The following is a 19,116-nucleotide window of genomic DNA, read 5'->3' on the forward strand; positions in this document are numbered from 1 at the left end:
CTTTAGGTAAATTCCAAGGTTCTATCTTTAGTTAGATATCTTGGTATTGTGAAAGTTGGAGACGAAATAGCAATTTGATATCTCGTAAAAACACATGTAAACCAGTGTCTAGAAATCAAACATGTAAAGTATCAGACATACACGTATTTACCTTGACACCTACGTGTAAAGTAGCACCCTACATATACGAAGACAAAAGCGCATCATTGAACTCCATTGTACACCTACTACTAACAAGCATATTCATCTCTACTAACAACCACACCAACATACAAAGATCAAGCTTGCAAGGGAAAAAAAAGACCAGCAGACTCCAGCCAGCACGGATCGATTGATTGACGCTTAAAAAATATCAACATCAGGAAGCACGAAGCCTTAAACCGATGACCCCGTTCCGCTTCCATCCACGAAAGCAGCCAGTTAAAATATGATGATGATGATACCGAAAAGAGTCTTCCTCTCCCGTATCTCTTCTCTGTACCGTTACTTATCTATTACAATACGAGTCTGAATGACGTTGTATAAGAATTGGCTGCGTCATATTCGCAGCACTCTCTTAAAAACTTCCTTCTTCTCTCCTCCTTCGCACAAGCTACAAAAGCGACTTTCCACCGATGCAAAGAATCTCTCCTTCCCAGCCTCAATTACCACCACCATTATAGACGGGTACGGGCGGGGAAAATCAGCATCGATAGAATCCTCCAATTTCAGAATACACGGGTTTGAATTATGTTACATGCCCTCGAAGTCACCACCGAGGTCGTCCTCGTCCAAATCTCCATCTTGTATCTCCTTTGCCATTTCTCGCTCTCGCTCGCGTGCTTCTTGAGCATTCTTTAGTTCCAAGCGGTGCTGGTTCATCGGGAAGCGCATGGCCTGGGAAGAAAACATGTAAGCTCAAATGACTTTCCTAGAGTTGAATTAGAACAGTAGAAACATACCTTCACACTCTCGTCGTGCAGCGCAAGACAAGCTCTAATACGGTCGTGGAATGCCTCTCCCGGTTCTCGAGTAGCGTATACATCACCAACCTCCTTGCTCTTCATGAAACCTCGCTCTCGGTCTAATGTCGCCTCAATGACGCCATCCCGGATTGCCTTCGCGACAATATACTCTGCACTCTCCTCACTACCTAGGTGCAGACGGATGCAGATGTCGCGGAGGGAGATACGGCTGTAGCTCAAGCTCATCATGCGAATACCGGTCTTGATGACATTTTGGCGGAGACGTAGAATAAGGGAATACGTTCCATCGCGACGGAAGGTCTCAGCGTGGTCCGAAATCGTCAGCTCGAAGTCCTCCAAGTTACCTACTCGCACAGCCTGGACTAGCAAGAAGTATGGGTGAAGGGCTTGTTCCATATTGGAGGCACGGAAAGTGGCTCGCTCAGGAATATCACCCATCAACAACTCCACAACTAGCAGAAGCTTCGTCGCAGTTTGCGCAAAGCCCAAGGCGCAAGAGCTTGCCGGTGCTTTTCGCGTAGCCGCCGTCAAGTGTTCGTGTGCCTCAGTGTATCGTAGCTGAATAGCCCGAATGCGACCGAGGTAGTATAGGAAGCGTGCGACCTGGTTATTGGCCGCATTCTCGGGGAACTGCGTGTGAGATACAAGGAGGTCGGCTTGAGAAATGTGGGACGTGAGGAGATAACTTCGGAGAAGTAATACAATAACCGAAGCCTGAATGTCAACATCCTTTCGCAGTACGGCTGTTCGGAGAGCGGTCAATAGGATTGGGCGGATCGCTACAATCGGAGACAGAGGTGAAGGAGGCAACGGAGCAAGCTGCTCGCAGAATAGAGAGTAGTAGAAGTAAACCTTAGCAGAGAGCGAATCAAGAGTCCGGCGGTTTAGGGAGTGGATGCGCTCTGAGAGATATTTGGAGAAATCAGCGCCGAGTTGGAACTGTTTCAAATCGAACAAGTAGACCTGAACTAGAATGCTTAGGAAGATGTCGATTTCAGGAATAACTTCCTTGATCTCTTTCTTGGTACCATTCTTAGCGGCAGCCTTGGGCTCACCATCGATCTCCATCTCGGAACTTGATTGGCGACCAAGAGGTATATCTTGCTTGCCAATAGCAAGTAGAAGCTGCTTGGCGACATTGGCAGACGGGCTTGTGGAAGAAAATGTCTCTGAAATGGCTTGGGCGAGGATATCTGAACTGAGACGTTTCCTGAGGGACGAGATAGATCTTAGAGCCCTTAATGTGAATCTGGCATCGAATAGAGCTACTGCGCGATCGAGGAGGGCGAAATTACTCTTGATATCTATAACAAAGACGATGAACGCGTTAGAATCATGAGATGCACGAGATCAGTTAGATAATGTAATAAAGCATACCTGTGATGGTCTGGGTAATAGGGTCGACCTTAACCTCAAGATCTTCGGGCTTATCTACGTCCATGGCGATATCTCCATCAGCATCAGGCGGTGGTGGTTGAGAAGATTGCTTCGTGGTCTTAGAAGGTGGCACGACGACGGTCATATCCTCACCCTCCTTAACACCCTTCTTGTTCTTGCCCTTCAATGAAGATTTCTCATCCGTCATATCGACATCTTGGTTGTTTCTGATACCGTTCTCGACAGGCTCGTTGCCGTTGGAATGAGGCGTTTTCCCCGGCATGTCGGCTAAGGGGAGAGATTAGAGATGGAGAAAGGAGTGAAAAATACGGGTGTTGAGATTATTTGATGGAAGGGAGAAAAAAGGATACGGTCGGATAGATGGACGTCGGGTGATGTATCGACTTTTAAAACCGGGTTAGAATAAAGATTTTGTTGGTTGATGGTTGAATGATGACGATGCCTTGGAAGGATGGTGAAATCGACAGGTGATGTCGCGAAGCGAAGCGCGCTCACGTTCGTTCGGACCCTGCAGAAATTGGACTGATTTGGGAAATCGGTTTGGTAGCTACCGGGGGAAAAAACACGAACCAGGTGTCTAAATAAAACAAAGGAGAACGAGAATAATTACGTGTGATATGAAAAAACACACGCAAATGTAAAGAGATAGAGAGGGAGAGAAGAATGATGTATTCGTCGTTGGATGGAGGAACGTCGGTATGAAGTTGGCTTGATTATGAGAAAGATGGAAAAAAGAGTAGTAGAAGGGAGGAAGCTGGATTGATGGATGGGATGTACTGGAGGTACTGGAGGTACTGACACTGGTTGGAGTGATCGATGGTCGTTTGTACAGTCACAAGGCTTGGAAAAGAGACGGGTCAGAGTGATGCAAGCGAGAGAAAAACGCCCGGGGGGATGGACGGGTAGGGGAGTTTGTCGCCTGACTAACGTTCTAATAGTTCTAATTTAGTGAAATGAGCCCTGAAACAACAGCTAAAGTACCTATAGCTATTAGCACCGTTAGCTGTTTATTCACCTAAACAGTGGATCCTGAATGCTAAGGAAGCTCGAAGATGCGTTCCGAAAGCCAAAGTGCCAAGACAAAAAAAAGTACAAAGCTTGGGCCTCAAGGATACATGCATATTAGCCTTACAACCCTGCAAGTTTGTAGGTATTTTTGGTACTATTATTGCTGGACCTAACCTAATGCCGGCACCCACATTGGTCCTTCCCATCGAGGGACCCATCCGAGAATTGAGTGAGTGACGTTTGCGAATTGGTGCCTGTCTGCCTGTCCAGAGCTTCGACCGAAAAACTGCGTAATCTGCCTTGACTAAAGTACCCAAGTACCTTTTTGAATCTCCAAATTGGACTAATACGATTGAATCGTTCGCCGCATTTCTAATGTGTTACACCTGCATCATTAGTTGGATTAGCTAAGTACCTACGTAGCTGTACTTTCTTGCTCGTGATTCATTTATTCCTCTTCTTAATTCCTGACATGAAAGAACATCCACGAAGATAAATAGGAGCCAATTCAATATTCTCACATATCACCGAGTAAACACTCAAACCATCCGATATATCCCATCACTCTATCTAGAAAATACCTATCTATCACTACCTAGGTATATAAAATTCATATGCCCAAACGAACACGTCGAATGCACCATTGGCTTAGGTGCCACATGTCCACGCTTAAGAGGATGCACCTCTACTTCCCCACGGTATTCCACTCTGATGCCTTACCTACCCATCTATACATATATACATACAAGGTAGGTAATAAAGAAACATTAGGTACATTTCGTTAAAAAACTTCTGCGGGCGAAATCGGACGATCGCCGGTGCGAGTAATAACCAATGCTAGATAGGCTATGGGTGATTACATATTTCTTGGAGCGAGTATGTCGCGCATTACTGTGACTTACCTAAATGTCTTCTATTCGTAGCCTACATGTTATTAGTAATTTCATGGTAAGGAATCAAATGCAGTAGGACCAATACAGAAGCGCGATATCATACATCTTTGCTACAAATTCTAGATTGATAGCGCTGCATTACCTATTAGATAAAAATGTCGTCATCCACATGCACTAAAGGATCTCGAAAAAAAGCACATAGAATACATTTAGTACGGTTGCATTTTATTGCTAGGCTGCATAGAGTCGCCCGTCGTCTGTTGTCACGATCTCTTATCTTCTTAAGTACAAGCTCAACCCTCCTGTCCAGTTATGGTATCCATCCTTACGGTCGAGTATAATTATTGATCGAGAAAGAAAATAAGTAAACAGCAACGAAGCGAAAAAAAAAAAAAAAGAGCCATCAGAACGCCAAGCCAGAACGTGGATCAATCCCTTCCCTCCCTTTCCTTTGCCATCGTTCATGCCATGAGCACCGTAATTGAGAACCGAGAACTCCCCGAAATCAGAAAACTATAAATCACCAATTGCCCGCGGCATCGAATATAGGCAGAACTCGCTTAGTTGTTCCCTGTACCAGACTGTCGCTTTTGCTTCTCGCTAGCTTCCATGTTCTGACGCAGGGCCGCAAAAGCTGCAGCTGCAGGTGAATGAGCTGTGGAAGCAGAAGTGGCAGGTTGGGCGGGAACGGAAGTAAAAGTAGAAGGTCCGGCTGCTGCCTGGTCAGAGTTGCCATCAAGCGGTTCACGTCGTGCCTTAAGGGTGTTGCTAAGATCATCGCGGGTAGGGTCCGACTTTTCCTACTTGTCGTCCTTACCAGGCATGACCTTGGCAGCCTGGACAGCATGAATCTTAGAAATCCAGTTGGAGGAGGGCTGGACTTTGCGCACGGTTCGCAATTCATCTGTCGTGTAACCGGGGATGCGGATGTTGTAGACGCGTTCGAGAACAAGCTGGATGTCACGAATCTCCAGAATCTTGCTTCCTCGTTCCTTGGCAAGACGGCAAGCTGTGTGTAGGACGTTATCCACAAAGTTATCAGCCACGCTAAGGACGGACTGCAAGATAAGTGTTAGTATGGTAATATGAATAAAGGCTAAAACGATGAGATCCAAATAAAATAAAGATCACTTACCTCTTCAACATCAGGAGTCAAGTAATTGCCATCGGCACCAGGAGAACCGCCGCCGCAAACTTGGCGAACAAGTTCATCAAGTTTCTTCTTGGAGAGCACATGCTCGCCTTCGGCATCGAATTGGGCGACGGGCATCTTCGGAATGACGGGTTGTCCCATGACTCCACCTCCGACTCCAGTTCCTCCGCCTAGTGAGGGACGGCCGGGAGTATTGCCGCCTCCGGTGCTGACAGCTTGAGGGGTTTCGGTTGCCTTTTGAGGTAGGTTTTTGCTGATTGGCATCTTAGGATTTAAGGCGGGGGTATTGCTGGGTTGTGGGTGCGCGTGAGTGTGCGCGGAGTGGTTCGCGTTGCTGACAAGACCGTTGGATCCGGGTGTTGATGCAACACCGCCGGAAGGGTTGTTATTTTGCTGGCCGGTGACGTTGGTTGACGAATTGGCGCGATTAACCGCAGCAGCATGGGTTAATGGGCGAACCTGGGATGCCGTTGCTTGTTGTCCTGCGGATTGAGGTGTTTGGACACGAGCAGTGGTTTGGGTGGGTGTTCCAGCGGAAGGCACATGCGCAGAAGCTGCAGCGGCAAGAGTAGTGTTGACCGGTGGGGGGTGCGGTGCAGTATTTGTAGGCTCGTTCTTAATCTGTGGTTGATTGGTCGGAGTAGGAACTGACTGAACATGAGGTTGCTGGGGAAGTTGTGTGCTGGTTGAAGGTGTGGCCGGGGCAGCAGGAGTACCGGGATGCTGAGGTTGCTGGGGTGGTTGCTGTACTGGTTGCTGCGGTTGTGACTGAGGTTGCGGTGCCCGGACTGCCGCAATCTGTTGGTTTTTGGCAGCATCCACCGCCGCATTCACGGACGCAGCCGCCGCTTGCATTGGGTTGTTGGCAGCCGGACCACTAGTCATCACGTTTTGTGGCTGGGGCCGCCCAACCGGTTGAGCACCCTGTCCTTGTGCGTTGTTGCCTTGTCCAAGCTTCAGCTGGTTGCGAATCTCCTGCACAAACCGCTGTGCCTCCGTATAGTTTTTCTGTTCAGACATCTTCTGATCCTGGAACCTTTTCATATCATCTGGAGACAATTGTTGCCCTTTCTCTTGACGCTCTTTCAGTATAGCATCCAGTCTTTGGGTTCTGGTCTTTACTGATTCCATTGTCATCAGGGATCGAAGGTATTTCTGCCGAATGTCGTTCAGCCATTTTGGTCTCTGATCTTGCGGGACTTGGGCCGGTGGTCGGATATTATTCCAATGGACCTGGTTGACGTGCTCGATTATGGCTTTTGGGATTTGGGGCTGCGTATTAGATCCCGAAGCAACGTTCGGAGTTGCTGAAAGAGAAGCACGCGATGGACCTTGTTGACCTTGGGGCGCGCCGGCAGGCTTTTGTCCAAGATCACCCTGAGCATTCTGTTGCTGCATCTGATTGAACTGGGCCTGTTGATTCGGTTGGGCTTGCGACTGAGTCTGAGCCTGAGATCCTCCTGCTTGAGCGTTTCTTGCTGCCTGGATATTCTTAATTTTCGCGTAGACCATACGCGAGAAATCGGCAACTTTGTGCTTAGCTGCCTGATGCTCTTGTGAATCGGGAGGGTTTTGTTCCATCTTCGTATATAGCTGTCGTAATCCCTCCTCATATTTCTGCTTTTCTTCGGGAGTTAGGTAATTGATGGAGCGCATCTGCTCCGGTCGGAGAAGCCGAAGCATCTGTTGCCCTGGTTGTCCTTGGACAACCTGGGCCTGGGGTTGTTGGTTCATATCGACGCGCTTCGATAGGTTCGCGATCCCGAGAATTGGACGAACGTAAATGGCAGAATGTCTATATTAGGCGGTGGTGATGATGGATAGATGTATTTGGAGATTATTAATAAAGGGAGATGGAATAGTACGATTGAGTATTGAGTTGGCGAAGAAAATACGATTCAGATAGAACCAAATCTTTCACCCCGAAAGATTGAGAGGGAAGGAAGGAAGAAAGAAAGAAAGAAACTGCTTGATCAAACAAGTAGTTAAATCTTGTGAAATCAACGTTTAGCTTTGATCACCTTTCGCTGAAGGCTGGTCACTAGAGTTTACGCTATAGATCTCCAGTGATAAGGCTTAGCCACCGTGCTTAATCGATAATGATCAGGTCCACTGTATAGTGAATATGTGGCGTATGTGGCATTACATACTTATGTAGTAGCTTGTGGCGGTGATTCTTATGTCCGAGGATTAACGGTACTTAGGTACTCACAAGGGAAGCTCGAACCTGAAAAAAAATCTATAAAGGACATCTCTTTTAAGAAATCCATCATTCGCCGTCACGCTTAAGCTTAGCTATATTTAATGGTTACCTGCAGCCTGGCTTGAAATCCTTGTGGTATATTGACTATTTTCATGACCAAATAATCTTCACTTTTTGTGTCGTGGCCGCTATTGTACTCTTATCTCGAACGCTATTCACATAAAATCGGTGATGTGCCTCAGTCTATACTCCTATCCTCATCAGTATGCGGACCATGCGACAACGACTAAATCCCTTGAGTGCTAGGAATAAAGACGTAGTTAACCACCTAGCATAATACTGTTTAGTTAATATAATTTGGGTCTTTCTCGAAGTACTCAATAGATAACCACCGCACAAGGGACTAGATATTTCAAACCGAGACCAATGCATCTATTCAAGCCACCACCAAGAATCCAAATACCCAAATCTATATGTCATCAACAAACTATAAGAAGAGCATAACCACCTCCTCGCGACGGTGATAGCTACTCCCATGCATGCAAACATTATCCACGTCCACCATTATCGTCATCATCATCGTTCATCATCATATGTCGTCCACATATTCGGAGTCGTCATTGTCGTTATCGTATCAACCCAAAATGTCCATCAATCCCATCTGCTGAGAGTTTCCGAGTCTAGAGGTATCTAAAAGCGAGATGAAGAAAGAGAAATAATGAACACCAATGATGAAAATAACCCCCCCTTTCGTCCGATATAAGACAAGAATGTGTGCTACCCTCCGTAGTTCAACTTCCAGGCCATGTAGCCAATGCTCTTCTATGCAAGTAAAATTTCAATACATATGGCTGCGACAAATAAGATGCGCGCCCTGTACCCTCCTATATGCTCCACGGCCCTACAATGACCTGAACATAAAATGCTTTTTCCAATTCATTATGAATCCGCCCTAATGATTGACTCCCTATAAAACTGGCGGGATATGTCAATGTTTTTTAAGACTTGAAAAGGTCATATTCGTAAAGCGTCATATAATCGTAAGCTGCGTGTCGCGTGTTGAATTAGAACGACTCATACTCCCATCGTCCGTATCGCCAAGCATATGCGACGTTTTTTTCCTGTCGATAATTTTCCTATTATAACGTATTCAGTTGATCTCACTCAGAGTCAACGTCCATCAAGGTCCAGTATGGTAGCTCGCGCGCAAAAACCTCGGCATCATCTAAAATAATTTCATCGTCGCTATTCGGTTCCTTCAACTCCTCGATTCGTTCGGGGAGAGGGCCGGTAAATTGTATGCTAATTCGATCGCCGACCTTTCGCCGCATTCGGCGTGTCGGGCCCGTCTGGTTTTCCTCGTAATAAGGGAGTACATCCTCCCTATCGGAGTCGCTGCCCCGCTCGCTTACTGTTCGCTTGCTGAGACTTCCGGACTTCATCCTCCTAAGACGGCGTTCCTCCCGGCGTTTTTGCAATTGTCGATTGAACTCGTCGGAGTCATCAATGTCCACATCCGAATCTTCAAATGTATTTAGATTCTCAATACCTGCCATTACGGCAGGGTCCATATCAGGTGGAGGTCGAGATCTCGATCGACTTCGGTCTGAATGGGGATACTCAACGGCATATGGTCGAAGACATTCGTCACTATCGAGCGAACAATTATCACTTAATTCTTCAATGGTAAATGCAGGGTCTTCGACGACTTTAATGGCGATACGCTCTATGTGCTCTATGTGGTGTTCGGGATAAAAATGCGGTATATCCGAGAATGGCGACTTTGGGGGGTTGTCAGATAAATCGGATTCCTCGTCGGAAGAATGTGAAGAACGAGGGGATATTTCCTCGGGTCGAGGCGCACGGCTGTAACTGAATTTGGTACCACCTAGGGGTCGAATATTAGGTGGATGGCCTAGTTGATTGTGAGATTTGGTGTGCCGCGGAATGCGACCATTTAAGGCTGATTTGCGATTGATCTTTGGAGACCCGTTGGTGGGTGTCTCTGGTGGTGATGTAGGCCCTGCCATCGCCGCCGCTGCTACGTGAGCGTAGGTGGTATCTAGAGAGGGGGTGTGTGGGCGCATGGCGTGGGCTTTTCGTGTGGGAGTACTCCCGCCCCGAGAATAATTGCGTCTTTCCCTTGTCTTGCGTGATCTTATCACCTCAATTGATGGATCGTCTCTTTTTTTTTTTCTTTTTAATGTGACAGTGTGGGGTAGAATTCGCGGGGGAGAGATAAAAATAAGGGCGAACGAGGGACTTTTTAAGGCGTCAGCACCCAGAGCAAAAACCTCCAACGCGGAGAAGTTATAGGACTCCGGTAACTTGTCATGTTAATCTATTGGGAATTCTGGTAGGTTGGGGGACAGACACCGCTACAATTCCTCCACAAAGGCGATGGGGTTAGAACCGTCTCGCGGAGGGTAAGATATGACTTTTATGTTGTAACTCTCAAGACCGAGGATAGACGTGTCAGGACAGACACAAAGACAATCAGTTGTCGAATCGTAGTCTTAGAAGAGAAGTTCCTTATCATGAAGGAAAAATGAGGTATCAATATAGATGGATGATGCACCACCGCCACCCGCGCGCAACCGGGTGAACAAAAATGAATTATTATTAACACTGGGTGGGATTTGTTGGAATATCTGTGTAGCGCATGAGAAAAAAAAAGTAGAATAACCTCCAGATGTATGTAGGCTTGTGGATCTCCGAGATATTGCCCTGGGTCGGAAGTCCCAGAAAAAAAAAGAGAAAATCCTCAGTAACTTATAAGTTGGGGAGTTGAGTCCCAATGAGGAGATGGAGAGACGAAAGAAAAAAAAAGTCAATGGGCTTGTATTCCTGCCGTCCGAGCGTACTGCGTATAAGAGAAGAGAAATCTCATATGTGCTTGAAATTCAAGAAGGGGGGAAACATATGTGTGTACGTATTGGGGGCGGGCCTACCAACAGTCTTATAGTGGCAAGCAAATATAGAAGTCGAGTTAGTTATCCATGTAATATAACAATAAGGTTGTGAGCATCCATAAGGGTATACATGGGCAGGCCTAGGATTGCGGGCTCCCGGGCAGGGCAGACAGTAAAGAAACGGGTCTAGTTGCTCGTCTACCAGCCTATGGCGGAGGATCTCGCAGAGAATGCGGCTTGGGCACCAATGCTCCTAGGTGTCCCTGGCTACTTTTTTTCGTGGGAGGCATAGCGCGTCCAGATAGAATGCGACATGTAGTCGGTGGGCGGCATGAGGCATATAATAACGTGCCGTTGTGTGAAGGGAAAAAAAAAAGTGACGGATCTGGAGATGGGATCAAACCGACGGTTGTGGCTGTTGTGAGTGACGGCATCTCAGTCAGAAAAATCTAGCCTTTACTGAGCTGTTCAGCCGGGACCTGTTGGACCCCGGACGCTGACCGAAAAAAGCATTCGCTCGCAAGACTGGAACTACGTATTATGTACTACCACCACTACCGCTACCCATCACCATCATCGTGATATGACATATGACCACTAACGCTGGTTAATAAGTTGCTTAACGTGGTAAGTGAAAACAAGAGTACAGAGGGTACATAGGTAAGGTAGGCAGGCAGATAGGTAGGCTGGATGGCATCCGTAAGACGTACACTATCAGGGCTTCGACAGAACGGCACACGGGAGGGTTGTACGAGGGCAAAATGGTCAAAAATAGACAAGGTCGACAAGGGGGTCAGGTAGCAGTACTCATGCCACTCGTGCCCAATGAATTCGAGAGAAAGGTCCATCCTGCGGGTAGGAAGAGCAGGAAGAGAAGACGAGAGCTGCAGGTGTAGTGGAGATAGGGAAAAATTCACGGCTTGGCTGGGTATTGCTGGGTTGTTGACGAGGTCAGGGATACCCCGAGTCTGCATTTCTGCAAGTAATATAATGCTAATGTGTCGTAACCCTTTATGATTATATCCCCTGTTCTTTACAATGCGTGGTGCTGCTGTCAGGTGGCGATCCGGCGTGGCGGTGACCTAGTGTAGTAGGAAGAGGAATAAAATTGTTGTGTTCCCATTTTCTCCCCTTATATTTCATCGCTGACCGCCTTCTCTAGTGAGAGAGTAATAAATGTTCATTGACCCATTGCTTGTCAACAAACGTACCTCTCTCCTCAAGCATATCGAGCATGAGGAAAGGATCGAGATGGGCTAGCGAGATGAAGACCAGATCTGCACTGTACAGACCGTCTTAGATTTAATGCCAGTTCATCCGAGATCAAGCAATTGAGAAACAACTTGAAGTTGATGCATGTCGTAGACAAGAGACTTATTTAGGCTAGTATCTTCTAAGACACTGGCGATACAGAAAGGGAAGAATCCGAAACTTGGGAAGAATTTAGTTCTTAACGAGGGTAAGAAGGGAAATAAAATAAAACGAAATAAAATAGCTGCATTATGCATTATCATTTTAATTTATGGGCTGATAACAATGCTGATAAGATGAGCCACTAACGAAGTGTCTTGGTAGAAGGTGGGGGTTTGAATGTGTGGCTTCTCTCTAGCAAGCTGAACGGGCGAAAAAATAACAAAAATGAGGGGTTGATCTAGTGAATGTTTATGTACTTTGTATTTACATGTACCTGCCATCCATCGTCATTGATCAACAACGAAGGAGTCGCGCGATTCAATGAACTCTAAATATTATTACAGTTACTAGCCGATACCTACACCTCACTGTCTTCGCCATAATCGCCTAGCTTCTTAAGCTACAACAACAATTCACCATGTCACTCCTCTCAGCACATTTCGAGCAAATCGCCATATCGTGTCAAGGGATTGACAGCCTTCCGTACGTATTCGCATATTGAAATCCTTCTGCGGGCTTCTCACTTACCATAATCACAATAGATTCCCACCACCCAAGATATTCACCAATGCCCTCCTCGCCAACGACGATATCACCTCCTTAATCCGCGACACCGAAGCTCACGAAAGAGCACTCTTTTCCGTCCCACCACCACCTCCACCTTCAATAGCGCCTAAGGAACCAGAGCCCCCTAAACAATCTTCTCGCCGACAAACCGTGTTTAATGTCGCTTCCGGCGAGGTCACTACGTCTGGTAGCAACACGGGACGAAACGCGGGCGCGCCGCGACGACACACCGCTGTAGCAGCAGTATTAGGCGGCGACTTGCACGAACAAATTCGACGTAGTGAGCGAAGAGGCGGCAAGGATGACGTTGATGTCGAAATACTACTTAAGGGCGCAGAGAAGCTATGCGGTGTCTACCCCTTACCAGGCGCGTTAGAACGAATAGCCGCGCTACGATCCAAATATGCGCACAGTCGAAACACCCTAGCGTACTACGAAGCAAAGGTAGCTGAGCAAGCCGAAGCCCTGGGCAGAATGAACAAAGACCACTGGATGGACGAGGACGAAGATGAAGATGCATTAGAAGGCATTGCGCAACAAGAGATCGTGACCGAGGAAGACATAGCAAGAGAAGACGAACAGATCGCGGAACTCGATAAGAGGAAGAGAGAATTACAAGGGAGACTGAAGGCGATAGAGAAGGACGTAGAGGGACTGCTGAACATGTAATGACATGAAAATGATTTAGACTACCAATGATACCCCCTAAACAACACGACTTAACGCCATCGACCGAGTCCAGATCTTATTTTCCCTCCTTCGCATTGGCGAATGCCTCCAAAAACGCCTGGCTATCCTGCGCACCGTCGACCTCGTACTTGCCCTGTATCGTGAAATGCGGCACACCATGAATATCCTTCGCATACGCCTCTTGGACTTCCTCATCGACCTCCTTTCCACCTTTGCCTGTGTCCAGCCATTCTTTCGTTTCCGCCCTGTCCAACCCCGCCTTCTCCGCCGCAGCAATCAACGTATTGTGCGACGTGATATCACCATCACCCTCGAAGTAGCTCTTGAAAAGCTCGAGTACAACACGGTTTTCGACATCGTTGCCTTTGGTCTTGCCGAATTGGATCAACCGGTGCGAATCCCGAGTGTTGCCGAGCTTCCCGTTGAACCCGAAGTTAATACCTTCCTCGCGGCCCATAAATACCAGACGTTGCTGTAGGGCGGCTAGTCGCTCCGGACCAAAGCGCTCTATCATGCGCTCAGTAACCGGAACACCGACTTTGGGGGAGGTGGGGTCGAGGTAGAATGGCGCCCAGGTAATGGTGAAGGTGTCGTCTTTGCCGCCGGGGTATACCTTGCGGTAGAGGTCAATGGCTTTGTCGAGCCGTTTCTTGCCGATGTAGCACTATATTGGAATGACACATTAGTCCCTAGCTATTGGTTCGAGTTGTTAAAAAGAAACTCACCCATGGGCAGACGGTGTCCGATACTATCTTTACGGTGATATTAGTCATTGTGTAATATTGCAGTTGTGACGACCCAATAGCAATGATCTAACGATACCACGAATAAGAATTGAAAAATATTTATATCTTTTATTCAGAGCTACTGGACGGGTTCAGGTGGAGAAATATAACAACGGACAACCGTTACATGATGGCTTACAAATCCATCATGAAACCCGATACGGCATCGCTTTTGCTCCGCACACCGTGAGGCGCCGGCCAAGCATGTCGTCATTTCTGGTTCTAGATTATGTTACCTGGTTAGTTGCCTACCTAAATAGGTTGAACATTAGGTAAGTATCTGATGTTACATCCTCTTCATTCTGTAAGGGAAAAAGGGAAACATTGTACAACTGAATCATCCCCGGTGTACCTAGTTCCCCGGACTGCGGACTACGGAACCGTGGGGATTCAGGGATCGACTATGTCTATCATATACGCGTATAATTGATAGCATAGTGAGAAGCACATAGTTCCTTCACCGAATGCTGATTCGGGAGCCTACAGAAAAACAAAACTCCGTACATTTCATCTCTCGGACCTCGGTGTGCGATTATCTCCGAATGATCGCAGCCTAACTGAATAGTGGCGGCCAATGTGAGCCGCGAGGAATTCTGAAGTGGACCACCCAACCTATGTATAGTGCGCTATTAAAGCGATCGATCCCGTACCTGCAGGGCTTTTCCATGCCAAGCTCCGAAGTATTAAAGCCTTTCAATACTAATTGTTTCTTAAGTCTTAGACTGGAGTTCAAGTGTCTCAGTAATACGACGTAATAAGACACCGCAGCACTCTTCCTCAAACACTGAGAATATCTTGTACATGAGTGCTATTTTCGGCTTTTTCACCTTGTAGCGAAACGATGAAGTTCAGGGTTCTTCAGTGTAACTGCTCAGTAGTGCGACCCCCAGAGATTACATACCATACGCAAAAATATCACAACCTCAGAACAATACAAAAGCAAAAGTAATGATCGAACCCAGGCTCGAACTGGGGACCTTCAGTGTGTTAGACTGACGTGATAACCAACTACACCATCCGACCGATTTAGAACTGGATTGTTCGGTGATGACTTCGGCCTGATAAATTAGTATATGATGAGCTTTTGTCCGGTGTGGAGTAGGATCATATCCCAAGGTGGACTTGTAAAGTGGTGCTAAATGACCGATTGAACGCAGAATACGGCACTTCGCGGGTCTAGACCTATTATTCAGGTCCACTCTACCACTGCCACTGTCAATGCCAATGACTCTAGTTCTTGAAACTGGAATCCCGTAAGTTTTGACTCGTTCTTCCTGGTGTGCAATTGAGTATAAGCGTATTACTTAATAGGCGTATAGGAAGGAGTTGATACGCCGCGATGCTATAATATCTATACGCTATACGCTTTCAGATGATAATATTATGTTACACCTACTAAATTAGATTGACTGCAGCCTAATGATTACGACCATAGAACATAGCATAGCCTCAAGATGATCTTCTACAGCAGTCTTGGCGTATAACGATATGCCGGACAACATCGCGGGGCCGTGACATCGGATGTTGTTAACAGACGTAATATATAGGACCAATTTACGTTGTCGCCGTATATTACTCTTCCTGCTACCGAATATTCTCAATGCATGGTTGGTTGCCAGATAGATACCTAGTCACCGAATTCTCATTGCCAATTGATACGATGGCTGTGTTGTATACTACTAAGCCTTGGGTTGATTGGGGCGATGACTTGCATCCTACGTAATATGAATATCATGAAACGGTATATAACATCCAGGTTTTTTCAAGTACCTAGGTTGATTATAATCTTAGATTCGCGACTTTTGCAATTCGATGATGTTTAATCATGGCTTATACCTACCATCTAGATGTCCAACGGCATACCTTCAGAGCCGATGAACTCTCAATCCGACCTGTCGCGCCCGCCGATGCAACGGGATCCTACTCATTAGAATTAACTCCCATTCTATACGCCGACATTCATAAAGGCCGTCTCGCCCTGCGCCATCAACAAACCGACACCGGTAGCGAAATAGCCGCAGCAAAATTCCCAACCAGCAGCGCGGAGATGGAAATCAAGCTAGCCGGCCATCGCACCAAACTTAAACATTCCTTCGTGCAAGTCGATGCCTACGGGCGGTCGTACGAAAAAGTCAAACCGGAGAGAAGTTTCTGGCGAAACCGCATAAAAGACGGATCGCGGGGATGTTATGTCGGCGTTTTGCCGGATGGGGCGCGCATAAGATGGGAGCCTGCAGGGCCCAAAGATGACATGGACAGTGTGAAGAAGAGTAAAGGACAAACGAAGATGAGGCCGAAGTTACGGTGCATGCTAGTTGATAAGCGGGGAGCAAGCGTAGAGTTGCTTGGAGAAATGATGCAGAGTAACGATGTGATGAGACTAATGAGAGGCGGGGAGCTTCAAGGAGAGGGAGGGATGCTAGGTGTGTATGTTCTATTGGGCTTTGTTAGCTTGTTTGAACGGGCGAGGGCTAGGAATAAGAAGAGAGCGGAGCTCGAACTTGAAGTAAGATCCCTTAATCTACCATTTCCCAAGAGTAGAGTACCCTGGGCATGTCTAGGGGTTATCGCACAAGTAAACGAATAAGTGTATCAATTACTAACAATCAACCGCGTATAGGTCGATTTCACATTCGACGGTGACGGAGGCGGGGGAGATGGAGGAGACGGTGGTGGAGATGGTGGCGGCGGTGATGGGGGAGGCGGAGGGGGAGGAAGTTAAACATCCAATATCGTTATGCTTCTAAATGCAATACTATTATTACATCTTATGGTACGAAATCAACGCTGTCTATATGATTAAATAATCCCATCTCTGTGCTTATAAGCTGATCTCCAATAGATCATTCCAAGTTGCCAAAATTCTCTCTGCGCCCTTCTCACCCGCAACCATCACGCCAAATTGCGGGTTCACAGTCAAAGGCGAGACAATAGAAGCATCGACGACGTGGATATTCTTAGTACCAACAACCTTCGTGTCAACGTCCACACACTTTCCGATTCTGCATGAGCTAGACCAGTGTTGGACCGAGCCTACGGCATACTTGGACCACGTGGTGATATACTTGCGGATTTCTTCCACTGTCGAGTTCTGGGGAAGGTTGAGCGGCGTAAGACCTTCCTTTGCCGGCGAGTCGGGTGTGGAAGCTGGCAGGGCTTGGAAGATCGAGTGGATGAACTTCGCAATGTTCTGAGCGTCGCGGGGGTCGCTGTAGTATACATCGGAACTAGGACCGGGTGTGAAGTTTCCATCGTTCGATAGGATAACGCTTCCCGCCGATCCTAGGCCAGATGTGCCGTAAATGTTGAGGGTGATGGTGTTGTTCTTCGTGTAGTCGCCGTATCCTGATGAATCGATGGTGCCTTGGACACCGGCCCTGCTGCCATCGGAGTTAGGAACGTAGCTCCAGAACGCAGAAGTCTGAGATGCGAAGGCGTAAGGACCACTGCGAGAAGACAAATACAGGTTCTTGTCTGCTGGGATGGGGTTATCATAGTCATGGACGTATGATTCAATCGTTGGTCCGGTCAATTCGATATATGTATTTGGGTTATCAAAGAGACCTTGACCAACGGATGGGTTAATGACCCAGCTTGAGGAGTTAAAAGGCGCGGACCCGGCTTTGGTGATGTTGACGAGTGTCTCAGCCGGGCCAATTCCAGAATGCATGAGAAGACCCGGTGAGCTAAGGGCACCGGCGCTCACAACAACTCGACCATCCGAAGATAGGGGAATTCGAACCGTCGAGCCATCGATGATGGCAGTGACACCAGAAGCGACACCGGCAATGTGGTTGATATGCTTGACGCGGGCACCGGCCTGGAGACGGAAGTTGGTTCTCTTCAAGGCATTCTGGAGATATGTTCGTGCCGGTCCACCTCGCTGGCCATTGATATAATTGTAGATTGGCCGCCCAAAGACCTTCTCCTTGTTATCCGGGTCTTCATTGAAAGACACATCAGCAAATCCAGCGCCATCAACCAGCCATTTCTTGGCAGCATCATAACCACTCTGCATATAGAATTTTTCATCGCGTGAGTAGGTAGTGACTGAAGGTTGTGTGTCTATAAGTCTTTGTGTTGCCTCTTCAACATCGGCACTCTTCCACCCGGAGGGGTGATAGTCGTCCCAGTCGGAAGCTGGAGGCTGGAAATACAACCCAGCGTTGATGGCACTGTTACCGCCAATGGTGCACGCCTGGAAGCCGTTGACAACGTCCGCCGGGCAAAGCAGATCCGTGTTACCGCCGAAGATGCTCTTGTCTACCCAACTTGTTAGTTTGGTAGTCATGCCTCACGTGCGCATATACTTACATAGCCCAGGTACATCAACCCGGCTAAGAGATGTTCCATCAAGCCATTCCGGTTTCTCAGTACCTCCCGTAATTCCATATGAAGAACCACCAAACTCCAAGAGAAGTGTCTTCTTGCCGGCCTCACTCAACCTATCCGCCACAATAATTCCAGCAGTTCCGGCACCGATAACAATCGCATCCCATTTCTGGGTTGTCCACTCGGTTGAATTCTGTTGCCTCGGGCGTGGGGGTGCACCGAGCACAACTTGACCTAAGCTGGCGATCGCGGTTAAAGTGAAGAGGGACTTCATCTTGGCAGACTTCAACTCGACGCGTGGCTTAAGGAAAACGCAAACCAAACCGAATCATGGGAGAATACCATGATATACATACATATTTGTCACGGTAGCAAAAAAACAAAGAGCGCCATCATATAACCCCATAGCCTATTAGCCCCATGTCAAACAAACCCGTTCCGTAGAGTATCATGCGAAATTACCGGTAAAGCACGTCCATACAGGCAGATCCTTACTTATCACGGACCCATCATTTTATTTTTACAGTCGCAGTCGTGGAGCCGCAGCAGGGGTAGAGGGGCCTTATTAGAAAGGACCTCGTGTCCCGGGAAGCATGGCATCTCAGCTTGCTGATCAACCAACTATTCGCGCCGCTTCGGTGCTGCGTAAAAATGTCGACATCCATGGTTTAAACTCGACCAACGTGCCATTCAAACATTGAATCCGATGTAGTCTAAAATAAGGAATCAAGCTTCCTTTTAATAGGATCGTGGGTTCGGCAAGCGGCAATATGATAGGTAGCCTGGCATTAATCCCT

At 47.4% G+C, this 19,116-nt stretch overlaps 7 protein-coding genes and 1 non-coding gene across 8 annotated transcripts; 2 read left to right on the plus strand and 6 right to left on the minus strand.

Moving 5' to 3' along the window:
- Positions 1-59: 59 nt before the first annotated feature.
- Positions 60-3,255, minus strand: F4822DRAFT_413057 (proteasome regulatory subunit C-terminal-domain-containing protein). The gene is made up of 3 exons (XM_051459013.1): positions 2,343-3,255; positions 942-2,269; positions 60-876 (listed from the first exon to the last, which is right to left on the minus strand). Exons 1-3 carry the CDS (start codon positions 2,623-2,625, stop codon positions 733-735), a joined length of 1,755 nt encoding a protein of 584 aa, XP_051311225.1. The 5' UTR covers positions 2,626-3,255; the 3' UTR covers positions 60-732.
- Positions 3,256-4,896: 1,641 nt separating this feature from the next.
- On the minus strand, positions 4,897-7,513 carry F4822DRAFT_344807 (uncharacterized protein). The gene is made up of 2 exons (XM_051455857.1): positions 5,400-7,513; positions 4,897-5,322 (listed from the first exon to the last, which is right to left on the minus strand). Exons 1-2 carry the CDS (start codon positions 7,149-7,151, stop codon positions 5,065-5,067), a joined length of 2,010 nt encoding a protein of 669 aa, XP_051311226.1. The 5' UTR covers positions 7,152-7,513; the 3' UTR covers positions 4,897-5,064.
- A 903-nt stretch (positions 7,514-8,416) lies between these two features.
- F4822DRAFT_344852 (uncharacterized protein) lies at positions 8,417-10,247 on the minus strand. Its single transcript, XM_051455858.1, has one exon. The coding sequence runs from the start codon at positions 9,705-9,707 to the stop codon at positions 8,781-8,783; it is 927 nt and encodes a 308-aa protein (XP_051311227.1). The 5' UTR covers positions 9,708-10,247; the 3' UTR covers positions 8,417-8,780.
- A 1,968-nt stretch (positions 10,248-12,215) lies between these two features.
- F4822DRAFT_344862 (DASH complex, subunit Spc34) lies at positions 12,216-13,219 on the plus strand. Its single transcript, XM_051455859.1, has 2 exons — positions 12,216-12,428; positions 12,488-13,219. Exons 1-2 carry the CDS (start codon positions 12,364-12,366, stop codon positions 13,179-13,181), a joined length of 759 nt encoding a protein of 252 aa, XP_051311228.1. The 5' UTR covers positions 12,216-12,363; the 3' UTR covers positions 13,182-13,219.
- Positions 13,220-13,257: 38 nt separating this feature from the next.
- On the minus strand, positions 13,258-13,975 carry F4822DRAFT_432308 (DSBA oxidoreductase; the record flags this gene model as incomplete). Its single annotated transcript, XM_051461630.1, has 2 exons — positions 13,258-13,866; positions 13,928-13,975. 2 exons carry the CDS (start codon positions 13,973-13,975, stop codon positions 13,258-13,260), a joined length of 657 nt encoding a protein of 218 aa, XP_051311229.1.
- A 961-nt stretch (positions 13,976-14,936) lies between these two features.
- F4822DRAFT_t111 lies at positions 14,937-15,010 on the minus strand. The gene has a single exon. It is a non-coding gene; the product is annotated as a tRNA-Val (tRNA).
- Positions 15,011-15,812: 802 nt separating this feature from the next.
- On the plus strand, positions 15,813-16,709 carry F4822DRAFT_432309 (uncharacterized protein; the record flags this gene model as incomplete). The annotated part of the gene is made up of 2 exons (XM_051461631.1): positions 15,813-16,493; positions 16,608-16,709. The coding sequence occupies 2 exons, from the start codon at positions 15,813-15,815 to the stop codon at positions 16,707-16,709; spliced, it is 783 nt and encodes a 260-aa protein (XP_051311230.1).
- Positions 16,710-16,722: 13 nt separating this feature from the next.
- Positions 16,723-18,762, minus strand: F4822DRAFT_344891 (putative cellobiose dehydrogenase). The gene is made up of 2 exons (XM_051455861.1): positions 18,302-18,762; positions 16,723-18,250 (listed from the first exon to the last, which is right to left on the minus strand). The coding sequence occupies exons 1-2, from the start codon at positions 18,591-18,593 to the stop codon at positions 16,809-16,811; spliced, it is 1,734 nt and encodes a 577-aa protein (XP_051311231.1). The 5' UTR covers positions 18,594-18,762; the 3' UTR covers positions 16,723-16,808.
- Positions 18,763-19,116: the final 354 nt, after the last annotated feature.

This window comes from Hypoxylon trugodes (genome assembly GCF_022578975.1).
Source record: "Hypoxylon trugodes strain CBS 135444 unplaced genomic scaffold F4822scaffold_8, whole genome shotgun sequence".
NCBI lineage: Eukaryota > Fungi > Ascomycota > Sordariomycetes > Xylariales > Hypoxylaceae > Hypoxylon > Hypoxylon trugodes.